Raw genomic sequence first — 19,513 nt, 5'->3', positions numbered from 1 at the left:
AATGTCTGAGATTCCTTCTAGTTTTCTTTGGTTTAGTTGTGCTGATATGATTACTTGTACTTCTTTATTATCATCAATGGTAGTTTTTATTGAAGATCTATTATATTGGAGGTACTATATAGAAACTTGGACTATAAGTAGTATATAGATACAGATTATTATGATCTCTGAACGCATAATAATCTGGCCACTCAGTGTGTGTGTGTGTGTGTGTGTGTGTGTGTGTGTGTGTGTGTATGAGGCCTGGTGCATGAATTCGTGCATGGGTGGGGTCCGGCCAAGCTTGGCCAGGGAGAGGGAACATGGGCGGTTGGCTGGCCTGCCTACTGGTCAAACTCCTGTTCGAGGGGACAATTTGCATATTAGCCTTTTATTATATAGGATGGCTAATCATTCCTTTTTAATACTGTGTAACTATTTCTTCTAGAAAACCTTCTTGCCTCCGTGCTGCATTAAATATTCTTCCTTTGTGCACTTTTGATATTCTCTGGATATTGCTCTCATTGTATTTACCAAACTGTGTTACACACACATGGGTACCTGTCATCAGAACTGTGAGCTGCTTGAGGACAGAGACATTTTTGTTCATCTGTTTGTTCTCAAATGGTGATTATTACAACTTTGTTTATCAGCCAAAAGAGAATAGAAAAGCATTAGTTGGTAGACAAGATGCATTTGTATAAATGGACAGTAGATACCAATCATGAAATTTTTTAAAATGATGTATATAGTTCACATGCCATTTAATTCTCCCTTTTAAAGTGTACAATTCAATGGGTTTTAGAGGTATACACCAACACCATACCTAATTTCAGAATATTTGTGTCATCCCAAAGAGAAACCCATCAGCCGCCCTCTCTTCTCTCCTCCATCCAGCCCCGGGCAACCACAAATTTACTTTATGTTTCTATAGATTTGCCTAATTGGGATATTTCATATAAATAGAATCATGTAATATGTGGTCTTTTGTGTCTGACTTATTTCACTTAGCATAATGTTTTCAAGGTTCATCTATGTTGTAGCATGTATTAGCATTTCATTTCTTTTTATCACCCAATAATATATACATATTTTTAATCCTCACCTGAGGATATGTTTTATTGATTTTAGAGAGAGAGGAAGAAAGAAGGGGGGGAGAGAGAAACAGTTGCTTCCCGTATACATTCTGACCGGGGATCGAACCTGCAACCTGGGTATGTGCCCTGACCTGGAATCAAACCTGTGACCTTTCGGTGACATGAGGATGCTCCAACCAACTGAGCCACACCAGTCAGGACCAATAATATTCTATTATATGGCTATACCATATTTTGCTTTTCCATTTTTCAGTTGATGAATATTTGAATTATTTCTACTTTTTGTGTATTATGAATGAACAATTTTTCTGTGAACATTCATGTAAAAATATTTGAGTGAACATAAGGTCTTCAGTTCTCCTGGGAAGATGGGCAGTTTTATAATGTACTAATTTGTTCAACAAATTTTTATTGGGCACCTATTCTGGGCTTGGCGCTGTTCTAGGTACAAGAAATATAGTAGTGAACAAAAAAGAGATCTTTGCCCTCATAGAGCTTATGTTCTAAACAAGTCTTAAAAAGAAGAAAAAGTAAAGTATATTGTAAGTTGATGGTGATATGTACTATAAAGAAAAATAAAGCAGGTAAGAGGCACAGGAAGTGCCTCCGATGAGAAGTTGTAAATGGGATGGTCCAAGCCTTCCCGAGGAGGTGACATTTGAGCAAAAGCCCGAAGGAGGTGAGGGAGCGAGCATGCTGATAGCTGAGAGATGAGCCATCGCACAGAGTAACAACTGCAAAGGTCTTGAGGTGGGAGGGTGGCTATTGAGCTCAGAAACATTAAGGAGACCAGTGTGGTAGGAGTAGAAGGTAGGAAAGAGAGAAGTAGGAGACAAGAGCAGATAAGCCTGATCACGTGGGGCTGTTATGCTGAGTGAGATGGGAGACCACTGAAGGGTTTTGAGTGGAGAAGAGACATGATATTATGTAGGTTTTAAGAGGATCAGTTTGGGCTAGTATGTTGTATCTAGGACAGAGAATACTGCTTTCTTAGTTTATGGTGTCCTTAGTGTCTTAAGACACCCCTAGGCCAAAAGAAATACCTAACACTTTTTTTAAAATTCCTTTATTGATTATGGTATTACATATGTGTCCTTATTCCCCCATTACCTCCCAAGCCCCCCATTCATGCCCTTACGCCCCTGTTGTCTGTGTCCATTGATTAGGCTTATATGCATGCATATAAGTCCTTTGGTTGATCTCTCCCCCTTACCCCCACCCTCCCCTACCTTTCCTGAGGTTTGACGTTCTGATCAATGTTTCTCTGTCTCTGGATCTGTTTTTGTTCATCAGTTTATGTTGTTCATTATATTCCATAAATGAGTGAGATCATGTGATATTTATCTTTCTCTTTCTGGCTTATTTCACTTAGCATAATGCTCTCCAGCTCCATCCATGTTGTTGCCCTAACACTTTCATTTATTCAGTAGTTAGGTTCAAATAACTTATGAAGTGTTTGTCTTAACTTATGTGCTATTTGAAAAAAATGATGCAGGTAAATTGATAGAAAAAGTCATGTTTTTATTCATGATTAAATAACCACAATTATTTACTATTGGAATATGTATACCTATTGGGCACTGCACAGCTTCTGAAAGCTTGGAATCATATTGGACACCATCACTCTTATTTTCTATTCCGCAATAATTTTTATGCAGCATTGCTTTTTAGCATAGCAACTACTAAAACCCAGCCTTGTGAATACATGGCATAATCAAAAGGAACATATCTTGGTCTAATGTGAACTGCCTCAAGCTAGTAGTTCACTGGTACCTCACAGAACATTTCCCTTAAAAATATGAAATGTCCTGTGGGGCCCCTATGAGTACACTGTGTTGCCCCAAGGTACCTCAGCCTTGTTTGGGAAACACAGTATAGGACTATACTCTAGGTGGTTAAACACAGAAGCAATATATTACAGACAAGAGTTATTGGAAAAATTCAGGTGAGACATGACAGCGTGGTCTAGATTGAAAGTGGAAAAGGTGGTGAAAAGTGACTAAATTCTGAATATATTTTGAAGGCAGTCAGTAGGATTTGCTGATGGCTTGGACATGGGGTAAAGGAGAAGATGTTAAGAGGAGAGTTCAAGGTGATCCAAAGTTTTGGCCTGGGCAGTCAGAAGGGTGGAGCTGTTATTGATGAGATGGGGAGGGTCACAAGGAGTTTGGTTTTGTACATGTTAGTTCGAGAAGCCTCTGTCAGTTCTAGATGGAGATGTTGAGTAGGCCATTGGATATATGAGTGTGGAATTTGGGAAAAACTTAGATATAAAAATGTTTAGTATACTTCATTCAGTAGTCCTACTTATAATATTTCTGACTTATGATTACATTTGATTTTTATCAAATGTTTGTACATCTTGGAGGTGTATATATATATTTTTTCTCTTAATATTATTTTATATATATGACCATAAATGTTTATAGTGCTCATGTTTATCACTTTAAAAGCCTGTGTTATATTCTGTTTAGTTTCCTGCATCTGATATAACTGTCTCTTGTTTAAGTCAATATCATCTATATAAAAGGTTTTGTAAATTGAAAGCCTTATAAAAAGGTTAATTCTTATTGTTGTAGCATGTATTTATTAATTAATCTATTGTTTATTTAACAATTCCTCTATCATGAGACTTTTAAAATATTTATAATTATGTATTCTTATGAATGTATTGTTTTAGTATTTGAATGAAAGTCAGAAGTTCCTAGAGTATTTAAAATAATGATATAGTTATACAAATCTAGGTGATGATTTGATGTCTGATATGCCAATGATGTTATTTCATTCTTTTTTTGCTAGGCGAGACTTCAGCAGTATATGGTCACAACAGATGAGCAACTTATATCGATCACACATGCCATTAAGAGCTGTCCTGTGATAAATAACAACAAAGCAAGTCTGGCAGCAGAAAGGGGAGCCACGAGTAGTAGAATTATAGGCAATCCAGGTGAGTGGGTCTTATTTATTATTCCAGATTGGCATGAAAATATTTATAGAGTAAACAAATGAACAAAACCAGAAAATTATATAGTTTTATTACATATATAACATTGTCACCACTATAATTGCTGCTAATATTTATTGGATACCTTCTATGCCAGATACTTTTAAAGTGTTTTACATGTATTATTTCATTTAATCCTCATAATAGTCTTATGAGGTAGATGTTATTGTCCCCATTTTTTAGATGAGAAAACTAAGGCTTAGCGAGGGTTGGCAAATTAGCAAAGTCACACAAATAAAGAGTAGCAGAACTATCTTCCTGGACCAATGGTCGGCAAACTGCGGCTTGCGAGCCACATGCGGCTCTTTGGCCCCTTGAGTGTGGCTCTTCCACAAAATACCACAGCCTGGGTGAGTCTATTTTGAAGAAGTGGCGTTAGAAGAAGTTTAAGTTTAAAAAATTTGGCTCTCAAAAGAAATTTCAGTCGTTGTACGGTTGATATTTGGCTCTGTTGACTAATGAGTTTGCCGACCACTGTCCTAGACCATGGGAAGGATTTAATGCCAGTACTCTTATTCATGGTGCCTCAGGCTCAGGTGGAGAAGAAATGGTCTTGGAAAGAAAACAGAAAACACTGAACTTTAGAAATTCATAACTTTTGTTTATTGGGTAATGTTTTGAAAGCCTTTTTTTACCTCATGTGCCATAGGTTGAATAGAACATTTAGGCTTTTTTATGTTTTTTACTTCTAAGTAATACTTTGATGAGTATCTCTGTGTGGAAAGTGTTTATGCATTTTGGAGTGTTTCCTAGGAAGAGATTCTAAGAAGTGGGTGACTAAAATTTAACTTGCATGAGATAAACTCCATGGCTAGATCAGGTCTTAAGGGCTAGAGGTCCTCAGTGCTTTTCTCAAAAACAGCCCCTTCTTCCCAGTGCTGGCCCCATAGGAACCTACACTGTGAGTTCCTGCTAAAGGAGGATATGGCCTAAAAAGTGAAGGCTCTAGAGGCCGCCTGATTTTCCTCTCTATGGAAATGCTTTTAAGTATGCATACCTAAATTGTGCCCAGCGTTCCTTGATGTACTAATAGCCTCTCATCTTCTTCAGAGGGTTCAGTTGTAAATGCTAATGTCTCCATGCCATTGGTGTTCCGAGGGGAAGAAGTGCGTGAATTCCCACAGGAAGACTTGCCTGTTAAACTATCTCAAGTGCCAAACCCTCCAGATAGTGTGAATCTGGCCAACAATTTTCCAGCACACATATTTGAGCCGGCTGTGTTGTTAACACCACCCCGGCAGAAGAGCAACTCAGAATTCTCTCCTTTGCAGGATGGTAAGCAGGCTTCTAAAGTTACATGGTATGGTAGTTGTTTTTCATGCTTCATATATGTAATCTGTATGTGCATCATTACCTGATAAACAGAATTAAAAAGATATTGATTACCATACATAACCTTTAAGCTGAAGGAGGATTGGGTGGTTTATATCATGTATGCATTGCCTGTGGTGAAATGTGACATTGAGTTTCATTACATATATGTTCCATTAGACATCTATATTAGAAAAGGCCTGTGGCCGTAATGCCGTACGACCAAAGACCGGTCACCAGGAGGTGCATGGAGCACCTCTCAGTCCCTCCCCTCTGGCTTGTGAGCTGCTTGTCACGGCGGGGTGTGGCTCACGGCTCACGTAGCATGGCCCACAGGCTCCAATCGCAGCAAGGCTGGCGGCCGGCAGGTGGGTGGGGTGGTGGGCACAGCGAGGTGGGCATGGCAAGGTGTGCGCAGGTGGGTGGCACTGCGAGCACGGTGAGGCACGTGCAGGTGGGCGGGGCTGCGAGGATGGTGAGGCGCATGCGGGTGGGCAGGGCCGCATGATTTCGTGTGCTGGGCTTCTAGTTATAAATATTAAGCTCAAATCAAGGGATCAAAGCCCTCCGCTTTAAAACATGGAGTAAGGGGAATCCCGTTTGTCCCTATGGTCCAGGGCATGGGGAAGAGTAAGAAACAAGAGGAGACTAATCTCTGAAGACTAATGAATGTTTGATCAAGGAAAGGTGAGAGCCGTGACCTGAGGGGTTTTGTAAGTCAGATCTGGTTATTAACCTCTTTCTCATGAAAACTTTAGCTAAGTCAGTTGAGGGAAATTTGTAATGAAAGTCTATGGACAATTAAAAATTGCTTTAGAATCACTTTTGCAGCACATACATAGAGTTGAAATAAAATTTCTAAAAATTATTGTTAATACTTAGCTCATAGATTTTTTAAAAACCACAAATAGGATTTTTATCTGTCACCATTAAAAGTCTGAATTTTAAACTGATTCTTGGACTGGGGGCTCATATCCATCAGCTCATTCAACTTTAGCACCTGTCTCATCCCAGTAGCTTTTCCAGAACTGCTTCCTTCACCATGAAGCTCCATGAGTTTTCCCAACTCAAACTTGGGCTTCTTCAGCATTTGACTTTCTAACAAAGACATCGTTTAGTGGGTAAATATGTCTTTTCCAATGCTATCTGGAATCAGTTTATTGACCACTTCTTTCAAGTTATTTGCACTCTTGGGTCTTGATGTCTATCATCTTCGTCCAGATTTGGCAGACTTATTGATGCAGAGCAAAGGTCTTCTGAATCTGACTTTTGCATTTTCTAGTAAAACCTACAGAGACTAGATAAAGCAAATAACCATTGGTAATCTTGATATCAACATGAGCTTTAATCACGGTCTGCCATTTTTTTTTACCAGGAAGCACATTTTGTCATAGGTAAGATCCATGCCATGGAAATTAGGCAGTTTTGCCCTGAACATCCTCAGTAATTAGCCTGGATTTTCTAAATGCCACTTCACTTCATCATTTTGCAGATCAGCTAGGCTTGCTTCAAAAACATGACCCTTGAGACCATCAGATGCAATTTTGGTTCCTTGAGCTCTCGTGACTAGTGTTTTTCTAGTATTTCTTATATTGAACAGAGCTGGTCCTTTCACATCACACCAATCTTTCTAGGATCACCCACGTTCTTCTTGACTGTCTTTTTGTCGCCTTTCGGAAGGTGCTGTTCAGAGAGCCAAAAGGGCCCTTGGCTCACAGATTCTTAACTTGGATTTCATGGTTGGTCTTCAGAATCTCATTGTTTGGAAAATTATATTTATTTGTACACATGTGCATTTTCTGGAGCTATAATCATTTCATTTTCCAAAGAGTTCTTCAATCAAAAACTACTTTAGATTTTCAGGCAAAGTTTTTAGAAAAATGTTATTTAGCCCTGAATTGCCTAAATTTTTGTTTCTTTAATTAGAGCATTTATTTTCTTCTATAGGAGAACAGAAGAATAACATTTATTATCATTGAGACATATAAATTTTGTCAGATTTTCTGTACTTGGATGTATGTTCCCAATAGAGGATTTGAAGAGCCCATAGGGTTAAAGAAAATGACAAATCTTTGCCATTATAAAATTTGTTTGACTAGCTGTGAGGTGTGGGGCTAATACTTTTTATACCTTTTCTGGACTTCAGTTTTCCTATCTTTGCATTGAGAGGGTTTTCCTTTATCTTTAATATCCCTCCAGCTCTATAATTCTTTGATTCAATATTTCCTTTTTAGAGGGCTAGAAAGATTATTAATTGGCTAAATTTAGGAAATATGATATCAAATCTGATTTCTGTTCAAGTTAGATTTCATTTCTTAAAGTAATTTTTCAAATTTTTGCATCATATTACAAGGCTTATCTAATGATCTCTTTTGAGATATTGTAATGGTTTTTCATTGGTGATACTAACATAGCCTAACATTTTTTAAAGAAATAATTACTATAAATATTTTTACTCTGATTGCAAATATACGAAATGTTCATTAAAGCAAATTATGTTAATGTAGACAACATTTTGTTAGCATTTGCAGTGGGTTTTGTGTGGAAAATAACATGGCACATTCCTTTTACAGGGTGCACATAGAACTATCCTTGAATCTGTATTCTGAAATGGTAGAGTTTTTTTTTTTATCATACTAGTGGCCTGGTGCATGAAATTTGTGCACATTAAAAGGGAATTAATTAGAGGAAATATTTTAATATTGCTATTTGCCCTTTCTCTATAATAGAAGTGTCAGAAACGAAAGAAAATTAGTAAAATGTCCCTCCTGTCAGAGTCTGGGGCGCACCATGGGACCCAGAGTCAAGTCCCTGCACACCTGTGCATGCCAAGAAATCACTTGAGACCCAGATCTGGCCGCCCCCCCTCCCCACCGCCCCTCCCTCCCCCTCCCCCCCCCCCCCCCCCCGTAGCATCACGTCAGCGCGCTGGGCGGGGACGCATGCAGGCAGTGTCATGTCCCAGGCCGGGGACACATGCAGGCAGCTTCACGTCAGTGCTGGGCAGGGACACATGCTGGGCAGGCCTCCGCCCGCCTCCACCGGGGATGGCCTTTGGGTGGGGCTGCACAGGGGCCGGGCCGCACGGAGGCCCTCCTGGTGATAGTAGTCCCCGACCACCTGCTCCTGCTGTGCATGCCGCCTGCTGAGTGGTCGTGATGTGACAGCGTCCCAGATAATTTGAATATTCCTCTATTATTAGTATAGATTTTCAGCATTTTGTTCAGAATGCTTATATGTAAAGAATTTTTTAGTTAAATTGAACATGTGGATAAAGATGGGAGATACATAAGACCCTTAATCAGGGTTCAGCTCTTTGTCCAGTAGGACTTTCTGTGATGATAAAAATGTTCTATATCTGCTCCATTCAGTATGGTAGCTACTAGCTGAGGGTGGGGCTGCTGAGCATCTGAAATGTGGCCAGTGACTGAGGAACGGAATTTACATTTTATTTTATTTTAATTAATTTAAATTTGAATATGAATAGCCACATGTGGCCAGAGGCTGCCATACTGGAGAATGGCGCTCTAGAATTTCTCATAAGTATTTCCTTTAGCTACTAATTTATTTCTATTTTCATTTAATGCTACGCTTGAAAGACTGGTATATACATGTTGTATTCATTTTCTTATATTCCATTCCTTCTTTATTTTAAAATGTTAATTCTAATACCTTTTTGCATGTGGCTAAAAAAAAAAAAAAGCATATACAACGTTCTCTTCCTCACACACCTCTTTTTTTTTTTTTAATATATTTTATTGATTTTTTACAGAGAGGAAGGGAGAGGGATAGAGAGTTAGAAACATCGATGAGAGAGAGACATCGATCAGCTGCCTCCCGCACACCCCCCACTGGGGATGTGCCCGCAACCAAGGTACATGCCCTTGACCGGAATCGAACCTGGGACCCTTCAGTCCGCAGGCCGACGCTCTATCCACTGAGCCAAACCGGTTAGGGCCCTCACACACCTCTTGACCTACCCAAGAGGCAATCATTTTTATCCCAGTTTAATTTCTGTTTATCTGGAGGTGCTCTCCATAATTAATATGAGATATTTTTACATCTCTGGCTGCTTCATTTCTGTTTGCTTTGCTCACTTCCTATCCTTTACCTGACTCTAAGTGTTAAGTTCTTCATGTCTTGGTATTGTTTTTTCCCTCACTCTATTCTTTCTATGTAATCTCACTCATTCTGATGGTTTCCAGTATTTTCTAACTGCCAGAGATTTCCAGTTTTGAACATAATGCACCTTAAACTTGCATGTTCAGAACTGAATTCTTTTTTTTATTTTTTATTGATTTTAGAGAGAAAGGGAGAGGGAGAGAGAGATAGAAACATCAATGATGAGAGAGAATCATTGATCAGCTGCCTCCTACACGCCTCCCACTGGGAATTGAGCCCACAACCCAGGCATGTGCCCTTGACCAGAATCGAACCTGGGACCCTTCAGTCTGCAGGCTGATGCTCAATCCACTGAGCCAAACCAGCTAGGGACAGAACTGAATTCTTGATAATCAACCTTCCCCCAAATCTGTTCTTATTGTCTCCATTTCAGTGCATGGCATTACTTTCCATTCAGTTGTGCATGCCATGATCTTACTCCCCATTTCCAGTTCATCATTTCAGTTCTATTGCCAAAATACTTCCCAAATTTATCTATTTCTCTCTGTCTTTATACCAACATACCTTAGTCAAAGCTACCATTGTCGTTCTTCTAGATTACCACAGTTGCTTATTGATTTCTCCCATTCTTGGATCTTCCAGTTATCCACAACATTTAAGAAATGTAAATTGAGTCATTGCCGAACCTTATCCAGTCTATTGTTCTTGGATTAAATTGGAAAAGCTCAAACTTGGCTTAAAGAGCTCTGCAAGAAATGCCCTGCACACCTCTTCAATCTCATGCATTTCCAGTTTTCTCTCGTTGCTATGCTACAGCTAGACTGGCCTTTCTTTGCTCTTTCCTATTTTGAGGCCTTCACATATGTTGTTCTCTGCCTGTAATGTTATTTGCTATACTTCTGCCACATATGTAATCATTTAAAATTTTTATTTCTTCCGAGATGCCTTTCCTGACCATCCTTAATATACATTATCTTTACTGTTCCCACCCGCAAGATTCCCAGATATGAGTTAATAAATGTGAAAATGTGGAGCTGGCAGGTGGTTTTTCACAAGCATACTGATTAAACTTTAAGGTATATCAAAGCTTAATTACTAATTTAGCTACTGATTTATTTCTGTTTTTGTTTAGTTAACTACTCATGAATAGATAATCAAAGTCTTTGTGCTTGATTGTTAGTGGTGGCATTGCAGGTCAGGTATATTCCCTGCTAAAGTGATTTAGGCCTTCAGAAACCAACTCCTTCTGTTGAAATACTTCTCTAACTACCATGATGGGCTAATGAGATGATTACATTGCCAATCTATGGCTAAATAATACATGCTTGTTATTTTAAAATTTTATCTACAGTATTGAGGAGGACCGTTCAAACTCGTCCTGCTCCACGAATTCCTCCAACTGTGGAAATAATTGAGAAGGAACAAAATTGGGAAAAGAAGACCTCACCGCCCAGCACAGACATTCAGAATTCAAGTGAAGAGAGTCATCTCTTCACCCAGAGGTGGAGGGTCTCTCACATGGGAGAAGATTTGGAAAACAAAACCCAGACTCCTTTTGTCAGCCTCTCACAGCCCCTGTGCAATTCCCTCTCAAACACTCAGCAACTGAGAAACCCCGAATTCTCAGAAGAGCCCCCAGTACTGGGGGATGGGCAACAGCTTAGAACAGATGAGGAATTAATACAAAGAAAGGACATCATGGCACGAATTGCTGAGTTGACACTGCAGAATTCAGCTATCAGGGCTCATCTGAATAATATTCTTTGGCCAGGGGGAGAGCAAGGGGATGGACTTCGGGAGTTAAACAAACCGGAGACAAGTCATACAAGCAACATGACTGCTGTGAGTACCAGTTAAGGACTGACCGTGCACATATAGGAATTTAGGTCCATTGCTGGCATCTTAAAGGGCTTATTTCCAGGATATCTCTGAGGTTGTGCTAGATGGCTTATGCCTGGTCATGTCCTCATCACAAGAGAAGTAGAAGTTATTTGTCAGTTTCTATCTCAGATACAATAGAAGAGGACAACATAAAATAAAAAAGAGGAATGAATGAGGAAAATAGGATAAAGGTAAAATGTAACAAAGCTAAAATTAGGCTAGGAATGAAGTTTTAAATATAACATGCAGAATTAATATGACTTAAAAATTTGCCACACAACTACATTTTAATTGAAAGCATTTTTACTCTTAAAGGGGCTCATAAAAAAGAACTATGTGTAGTTGGCCCTCAGCTCATGAATAGTTAATTTTTTAGGACACTACGCATTTTGCTATAGAAATGATTTTAAAAGATTTTTAAATTCAGACTTTAATGTACATATAAATCATCTGAGATCTTGCTCAAATGCTTTTTCTGATTGACTAGGTCTGAGGAAGGCCCTGTGCATTTCTAGTAAATTCCCAAATCATGCCAGTCCAAAGATTATACTTTGAGTAGCGAAAGTCTGAATATTAATTACAGTGCAAGAATTTTGTAAGTTAGATAAGATGTGGGCTAACATGGTAACTTGGACCTTCATTTCCTTGTTTGTGGGAGAAAAGGGATCCTAAGTTCCAATTGGGGAGAATTTATACCCTACATTCTTCCCCTCCTCCCAGTGATGGGAGAAGCTTCCTTTCACTTTCTTATGAGCCAGAGTGGCTCCCATCAGGCTTCTGATAGGGACAGGACAGTGTTGGAGCAGTTGTTAGGGGCGGGCAGGGATCCTGGGTTAGGAGTTTCAGGGTAATTGCTTCCATGAGGACTTTATCAGTAGTGGATCGTGTGCTTTCAGGAGGTGGGAGATGGTAGGTTAGGGGTACCATGTCTGTCAGCACTGGCTCATGGGCAGTCAGGGTAAGATGGGTCTTGAGTCACAGAAATAGTAGCAGAAGGGTCTGGCAGGAGAGGAGCCGGAAGGAGTATTGGGAGTGGGGAGTAGCGTTGGTACAGGTGTATTAAGTATAAACTGCCTCAGTTTTGAGTCATGGGAGACATTTTTGTTTACAGAGTTTTGAAGATGATTTGAAATAGGCAACGTCTTAGTTTAAAAATGGCAGCAAAGTTAAAAATTGAGTTTGCCTCCTTTTCTAATTAGTATGTAGATCAGTCTAGGACCCCAACTGTCTTGAGTGAGATATCTTAGGCCAGAAGTGGCCTGACATATGGTCAGAAAGAATGATAAGGGTCCTAGTAATCTTTGCCAAATAATTCATGGTGCATGGATGAAGATTATAATTATAGAATCATCTCTTTCAACTACAGCAGATCCTTGTGACTCAGACCCCAGATCTGGTATTCATATGTATGTTACTTAGAAGCCAGGTCTTTAGAAGTAGTCTTCGCTCATGTGATCTTTTGTGTAGTTCAGCAAACTGAACTGAGATGCAGGAAAGCTTTGTCCCACAGACACTCTCCATGGGCAGAGACTAGAGGACACATGGCACCAGTACTAGAGGGATTGGTATCCCTTTGTTTCAGCCCTCATCTTTCAATTAAGTGACTTGTAAATTCTGTTGTTGGTCCACTACTCAAGTCTGTACACAGCAAGGGCTATGAACACTAACTTGCTGGCTCTTAGTGGAAGTTTATTTTTACAAAAAGTCAACATTGTTTAGATTGTTTTTAATATGGAATTTTTGACTTTTTTTTTTTTTTTAAAGACTTTTCCAGCAACACGGCCTCTAACACCAAACAGCATGGAGGAACGGATTGCGGAACTGAACCGGCAGAGTATGGAGGCTCGTGGAAAGCTCTTGCAGTTAATAGAGCAGCAAAAACTTGTTGGTTTGAATCCTTCCCCTCCACCGACATCACCTATTCAGTCACCTCTCAGAGCTTGGACCGATTGGCCACAAATTCCTGATTTAAAAGGTAGACAGTTTAAAACCTAAGTTTTTACTTTCTTGATTTTGCAAGTATATATTGAACTGAAGGAAACCTCAGAGAGCATATATTTCAGTGCCTTCAATTTTACATAGGAAAAAAGGCAGACTAAGTCGCAGAATAAGTGACAGATAGATCTGGAAGGCCGGTCTCCTGTTAGGAAACTCCCCCATGGTGCCTGCAAGAATCTCCGGTGTCTGGGTTCCTAGGTTGCTCTATGTGGAAGTGGACTCATTACAGTCTATGATTTATTTAGCAAAATTATAATTTAGAACTTCATCAGCAACAAATTAAGCTATTCTGTTAAAATTATGAAAACATTTTAATTGGTAAATTAAGCTTTTTAATCTATTTGTACATTTAAGATGTGAAACACACTAGAAGGGATTCTAAATAATAGAGCAGTAACTGAAAAATTAGTTATCATAGTGTTCACATTCAAAAGGTACTGATGAGACGAAGTGGATCTCAAGTTGCTCTTCAGTCAGAAATTGAATTATTAAGATTCTCAAGGGGTAGGGCTACACAAAGGCTATGAAGAGGCTGGTTTTGGCTCAATATGAGAGAGTGTTCTAATTGTCAGGAATAGAAAAAGCTGCATCAGTGAGTGGTGCATTCGCTCAGGTGTTCAGGCATTCGGGTGTTAGAAAGGTTCACGTGTCCTCTGGCTGGTCGAGGTAGGTTTCCTTTAAGGTATCTGCCAATAAGACTTTTTCTCTCAGAAGCTATTTCCTTTTTGAAACTACAGACTCAAAAGCAGACTCTTTTGGAAATTACTGATGGATAATGCATATCCCCAGGGTCCTCCTTCTTTAATTTAGGCTTCTTCAAATGATAGTTTTGTCTACTGTTCTTCATAGTCTCAAAGTCTAGATGCAACTCTTAATAAGAATGAATAAATTAAATCACTCAGAATGTATGAACACCTACTATGTGCTTGCTGTGTTCTGGACAATGGGGATACCACATGGAAGAGGACAAGTCCTTGCCAAGATTGACTACTTTAGTAGTCAAGTTGAGGAGCAGGCCATAAACAAATAAGCAAATAAATATATGAGATAATGTCAGTTAGTGCTAAGTACAATGAAGAAAAAGGGGATTACTCTTAAGAATGATTTTGTGATTAAATAAGACATCTTCTGTTTCAATAGTTTTTTAAGGTAAAACGATTTTCGTTTATGTTATCTCATTTCGTCCCCAACACACCATGAAAGTAGACAGAGCTGATATCATACTTGTTTGATAAGTAAACTGAGGTGTAAATAGGTTATATGATTTGTCTGAAGTTCTAAAGCAAATTGGTAAATTTGCATTTGTATTCTTGCCATTCTAGTAGTTATATCTCTTAAGATATTTTTTTAAAGTAAAATTATTGGTTTCACAGGAATCACTGTGGGTTGTAATTATAAAATAAAAATTCTATGCCATAGAACCTCTTTGTTTTCTAGGGTAACCGAGGGATATGTAAATAGGGTAGGTTTCATTACCACCTAAAGCTGGAAATCACTGGTTTTAAGCAGTGATTCATGGGAGCTTTGGCGAAACTGACTGGGATGGACATAAAGTGTTCCATTAGTAGATAGTAAATATCCGTTGATTGATAACTTACTTCTGAAATACCGAAAATGTACATAATTATTTCCATTGGCAAGGTGAGCTCTTCATCTATTTAAAAGTCTTCAGTAAGAGTAATGTAAAAGATTTAGAAGATTTAAAATTTTACTGAAAGACCTCAGATATTTTTTTCTTTTTTTGGGAAAACTTTAGATAAGCTGCTTTTGACAAATATCTCAAGTTCTTTAGGGCTTGCTCTTAACTTCAGTTTTTCACTTCCAGATCTGACATGATACCACTTGTCTGAAGATTCTGGCTCTCTATAACTGGCATGCTACTGAATTGACACTAGTTTTTTCTTACAGCTCATTTAAAAAAATTTCCTTCAAGTGTGTCTGTGGACCGTAATGATAAAAATATAGAAAGAACCTCCAAATTTATAATATTGAAATCTGCAGTAAGACAGAAACCGTTACATTTAAAATTTTTATTTTAATGAAAGCTAATGAAGTAATGTTTATTTTTATATTTTAGAAGGAGGAAAGAGGACAATTGAAGTATCTGTTCCAGGAGCAGAAGCCCCAGAAACCTCAAAATGCAGTACTATCTCTCCTATCAGTGGAATAAATACAAGAAGGTAGGGTTACAATGTGAATAGTTACTTTAAAAAAATCAAGAATATGGTATGTGTTTTATTCTTTTAATGAGAAAAGGAAGTGAATGATATCTGACTTAGGTTCAGGCAGACTCACCGATGAAAATAAAATAAAGTAGTCGGCGAGGAGAATTTTGGGGGGAAGGAGAGGCATGAGAAACAAGCCTTCATTAAGTAGAAAGCATGAGTTGGCTATTGAAAAACAAAAATGGGATAACAGCACATATATAGAATGCCTTTTGGGTGACTAGGAGATACTATGTGACAGGGTGGGTAAATTAACCACTGGTATTTTCCTCCATATTAAAATGAAACAAGTTCATAGAGCTAGCTGTGTGATTTTCCCATATGTGTCACATGTTGATAAATGGTGACACTAGGGATGGACCTACCTGGCTTTCTGTCTCCACTGCATGCCTGCTGTTGCACTGCATTCTCCAGGTCTTGTTACTCTTCCACTACCCGGTCCTTTTTCACCCCTGCACATCCTTTCCCCCCTTAAATGTTAAAAACTTGTTAGTGTATACTGTAATGGTGGATATATGATATTGTACATTTGTCAAAACCTATAGAATGTATAACACGATGCATGGCCCCTAATGTAAATAATAGATTTAGTTAATAATAATGTATCAATGTTACAATTGTAACAAATGTACCACACTGGTATGAGGTGTTAATAAAAGGAGAAAATGGGAGGAGTTGAAGAATATATTGGAACTCTTGGAACTTTATACTAAGTCTTTCTGTAAATCTAAAATAACTCTAAAAAAGGAAAGCCTATTAATTTTTTTAAAAGACTTAGGTTGGTGAAAATATGTTGCAAATAATTTACCTTTTTTGGATCTAAGTCAGCCATACTTTCTCAAGCTTGTGCCAGTATTGAGAATTGTCAGTCTTACATAATTTTTGATGATTAATAATGACAGATTACTCTCTCCCTTTTATTCCTCACAAATAGATCTTCAGGGGCTACTAGTAATTCTTGTTCTCCATTAAATGCCACCTCAGGAAGTGGGCGATTCACACCTGTAAATCCAAGAGCAAAGGTATATGATAAAATGTAATTGTGAAATGTGTATAGGCAGGAGGGCAAGGGTGAAAAGTGGCTATTTTTAGTGATTTCCATTTTTGTGTGTGTATGTGTTTTTATTAATTTCAGAGAACGAGAGAGGTAGAAATATCTATGAGAGAGAAACACCACCTACTAGGGATCAAGCCCCAAACCAGGGCATGTCTCCTGACTGGGAATCAAACTAGTGACCTCCTGGTGCCTGGGTCAACACTCAACCAACTGAGCCACAATAGCTGGGCAGTGATTTCCATTCTTTATTATTATTTATGCTATCCTGAAGATGATATAAAAATTTGAGAAGAAAAGACATATTAATTTACCTTCATTAGAAAAACAAATAAGCCATATACTTATTTTGTTTTCTAGGTTAACTAAGGAATAAGAAAGTTCCATAGGATTTTAATAATCATTAAAGACTAGAAATTACTGGCTTTAGGCAGAGCTTCCCAAATAGTGTGGCAGGCCTCGAAGGTGTGCCTTGAACGCCTCGTAGGTATATTGAGATACTGGTTTCCAGTCCTTGCTGTGGCTGGGTGGGGCTTGGGATGATCAGCCCTGGGGTGGTCACTTTCCATGTCATTTTACCCCAGTGTGCCATATCTGATGTGCCCCGGGGTACAGAGTTATGCACAAAGAGTAAAAAAAAGTCTTACATATTTTTCATGTGTTCTGATTTACTACAGGATTGTTAGAAACGAAGCATCTTACAATATATCCAATTTTTTTTTTTGCAAAAGGCATTTTTCTGTGTTGGTAGTATAGCAAAATATAGTTCCTCTGAGTGTTTGGTCATAACAAATTATGAGAATATCTTTCAAATCATAAACATTACATTTGCAAACTTGAGCTAACAGCTCTCTGATACGGGGAAGAATCTTTTTGCTGTTCTTATTACTAACTTTAGTAATTAGACCAAATAGTTAATGTTTCAATAAACTGAGTACTTGCAGCCCAAATTAATTGTTAGGCTCAGATATCTCAATTGTCCAACACTAGATGTGCCATTTGCTGTTTATTATATTCTAAAAAAGCTTTAAACTATTTTGTATAATTTGCTCTTTGTTTCTGGAATTTATTAAGATTTCATTTACAAGATCAAATAACTTATTTTTAAAAGTTATACATATGATTTGCATAAAATGCTGGATTTATCTTTTTAAAAAAATTAGGTCTTCCTAAATCAACATGGATACCAGTTGACCAGGGGATCGTTATTTATGAATGTCTGTTAGAAATAAAAGTTGCCAGTAGCAATTTAATTTTTAGTACCACTCAGTGGCATAGGGTAACTTTGATTCTATGTACTTGAATGTCTCCTGTTTCTGATTACTTTCTAAATCCTTTTTGCTTCTTTGTTCAACAGATTGAGAAACAAAATGAAGAAGGCTGGTTTGCTCTTTCCACCCATGTGTCATAAGTGAGGTCAAGTTTGACAGTTTGTTTTCAGTGGCATATTCTTGAGCTTCCATTCCCCTTTCCCTGCTTTCAAGTTTTTGTCCTTCTTTCAGCTAAAACCTACAAGGATCTTGTGACTTAGTACAAATAGAGCAAAGAAATAAAGCAATTATTTTACTTTTGACCTTTCAAATAGATTTCCAACAACTAACCAACCTGCAACCTTCTGCAAATAAAATTTTGACTATAGGGAAATTAAAGTTTCATATTCTAGTAATTTCCTAAGTACTTTAAGGTTTGTTTTTTTCTTTCTTGTTTTTTTAATCCTCACCTGAGGATATTCTTTCCAGTGATTATTTTTTTAGAGAGAATGGAAGGGAGGGAGTGGAAGGGGAGAGAGAAATGTCAACGCCAGAGAGACACATGGATTGGTTGCCTCCTGCTCACGCTTTGACGGAGGGGTGGTGATCAAACCTGCAACCAGGATATGTGCCCTTGGCCAGGAATTGAACCTGTGACCCTTTGGTCTGTGTTCTGATGCTCTAACTTAAGGTTTTCTTGAGTAATATATTATTACCTTTATCATATTTATTCAGGTTTTTTTGGTCTAGTATATCTTAAATGTTGATCTATTTAATTTTTATTTTTACTTTCTGAAGAACTTAGTTGCTTTGCATATAACTTACAATAAAATGCCTTTGTGTAATTAAAGTCTGGCTTTCAGAAAAGTTTAACACCCCGTTTGGTTTTTTATTTTGGGGAAGTCTCTGTAGTCTATTACTTTTTCTGCTAAGTGGAATGTACAGCTTTCAAAAGTAGACATGGGAGTATTTGTTTATATTTGCTTCAGCAGGTAAGAGTGACTCTATAGTAAATTTCTTATATAGTCTTTAAATGTGAAAGTGTCATCAATAATGGTAATGTACAAAAAATAATGATCATAGCGCTCAAATGTCTAAATGCAGTAACACTGATTGATTTGTGTATTTAGTATTTGAAACAGAATTGAGTACAAAACATTGCTATCGATTTTCCCAGCCCTGAATCTTCTAAGCACTCTGGTAGGTCTTTCTTCAGGGAACCTGATTGGCCCTCAGACATTGGTTTCTATTTTATTTTATTTTATTTTTTATTTTTTTCTCAGGTTGCAATTTTTTTTTTTAATAAATCTTTATTGTTCAGATTATTACAGGTGTTCCTCTTTTTTTCCCCCATAGCTTCCCTCCACCTGATTCCCCACCCCACCCCATGCCCTTACCCCCCGCCACTGTCTTCATCCATAGGGGTAAGCTTTTTGTCCAATCTCTTCCCGCACCCCTCACACCCCCTCCCCCCTGAGAATTGTCAGTCCACTCCCTTTCTATGTCCCTGATTCTATTATATTCACCAGTCCATTCTGTTCTTCAGATTTTTTATTCACTTGATTTTTAGATTCACTTGTTGGTAGGTATGT

General features: G+C 38.1%; 1 protein-coding gene and 1 pseudogene across 5 annotated transcripts in view; one reads left to right on the top strand and one right to left on the bottom strand.

The window, feature by feature from the left end:
• Positions 1-19,245, top strand: part of SPICE1 (spindle and centriole associated protein 1) — a 61,840-nt gene extending 42,595 nt beyond the window's left edge. For 3 of the 4 annotated variants that reach the window (XM_080655093.1, XM_080655095.1, XM_080655092.1), the window contains 7 exons: positions 3,876-4,023; positions 5,131-5,355; positions 10,865-11,355; positions 13,159-13,369; positions 15,470-15,572; positions 16,552-16,639; positions 18,029-19,245. In XM_080655093.1, coding sequence (XP_080511219.1) covers positions 3,876-4,023; positions 5,131-5,355; positions 10,865-11,355; positions 13,159-13,369; positions 15,470-15,572; positions 16,552-16,639; positions 18,029-18,082 — 1,320 coding nt within the window. In that variant the 3' untranslated portion in view covers positions 18,083-19,245. The remainder of the gene's footprint in view (positions 1-3,875; positions 4,024-5,130; positions 5,356-10,864; positions 11,356-13,158; positions 13,370-15,469; positions 15,573-16,551; positions 16,640-18,028) is intronic. The other variant, XM_080655094.1, reaches the window with a different exon arrangement.
• LOC308242621 (small ribosomal subunit protein eS1-like) lies at positions 6,336-10,095 on the bottom strand (annotated as a pseudogene). Its single transcript has 2 exons — positions 10,078-10,095; positions 6,336-7,021 (listed from the first exon to the last, which is right to left on the bottom strand). The product of its transcript is annotated as a small ribosomal subunit protein eS1-like (transcript).
• Positions 19,246-19,513: the final 268 nt, after the last annotated feature.

This window comes from Plecotus auritus (genome assembly GCF_963455305.1).
Source record: "Plecotus auritus genome assembly, chromosome: 2".
Lineage (NCBI taxonomy): Eukaryota > Metazoa > Chordata > Mammalia > Chiroptera > Vespertilionidae > Plecotus > Plecotus auritus.
The sequence above is the reverse complement of the archived record's forward strand: the minus strand, read 5'-3'. Positions and strand labels throughout refer to the sequence as shown.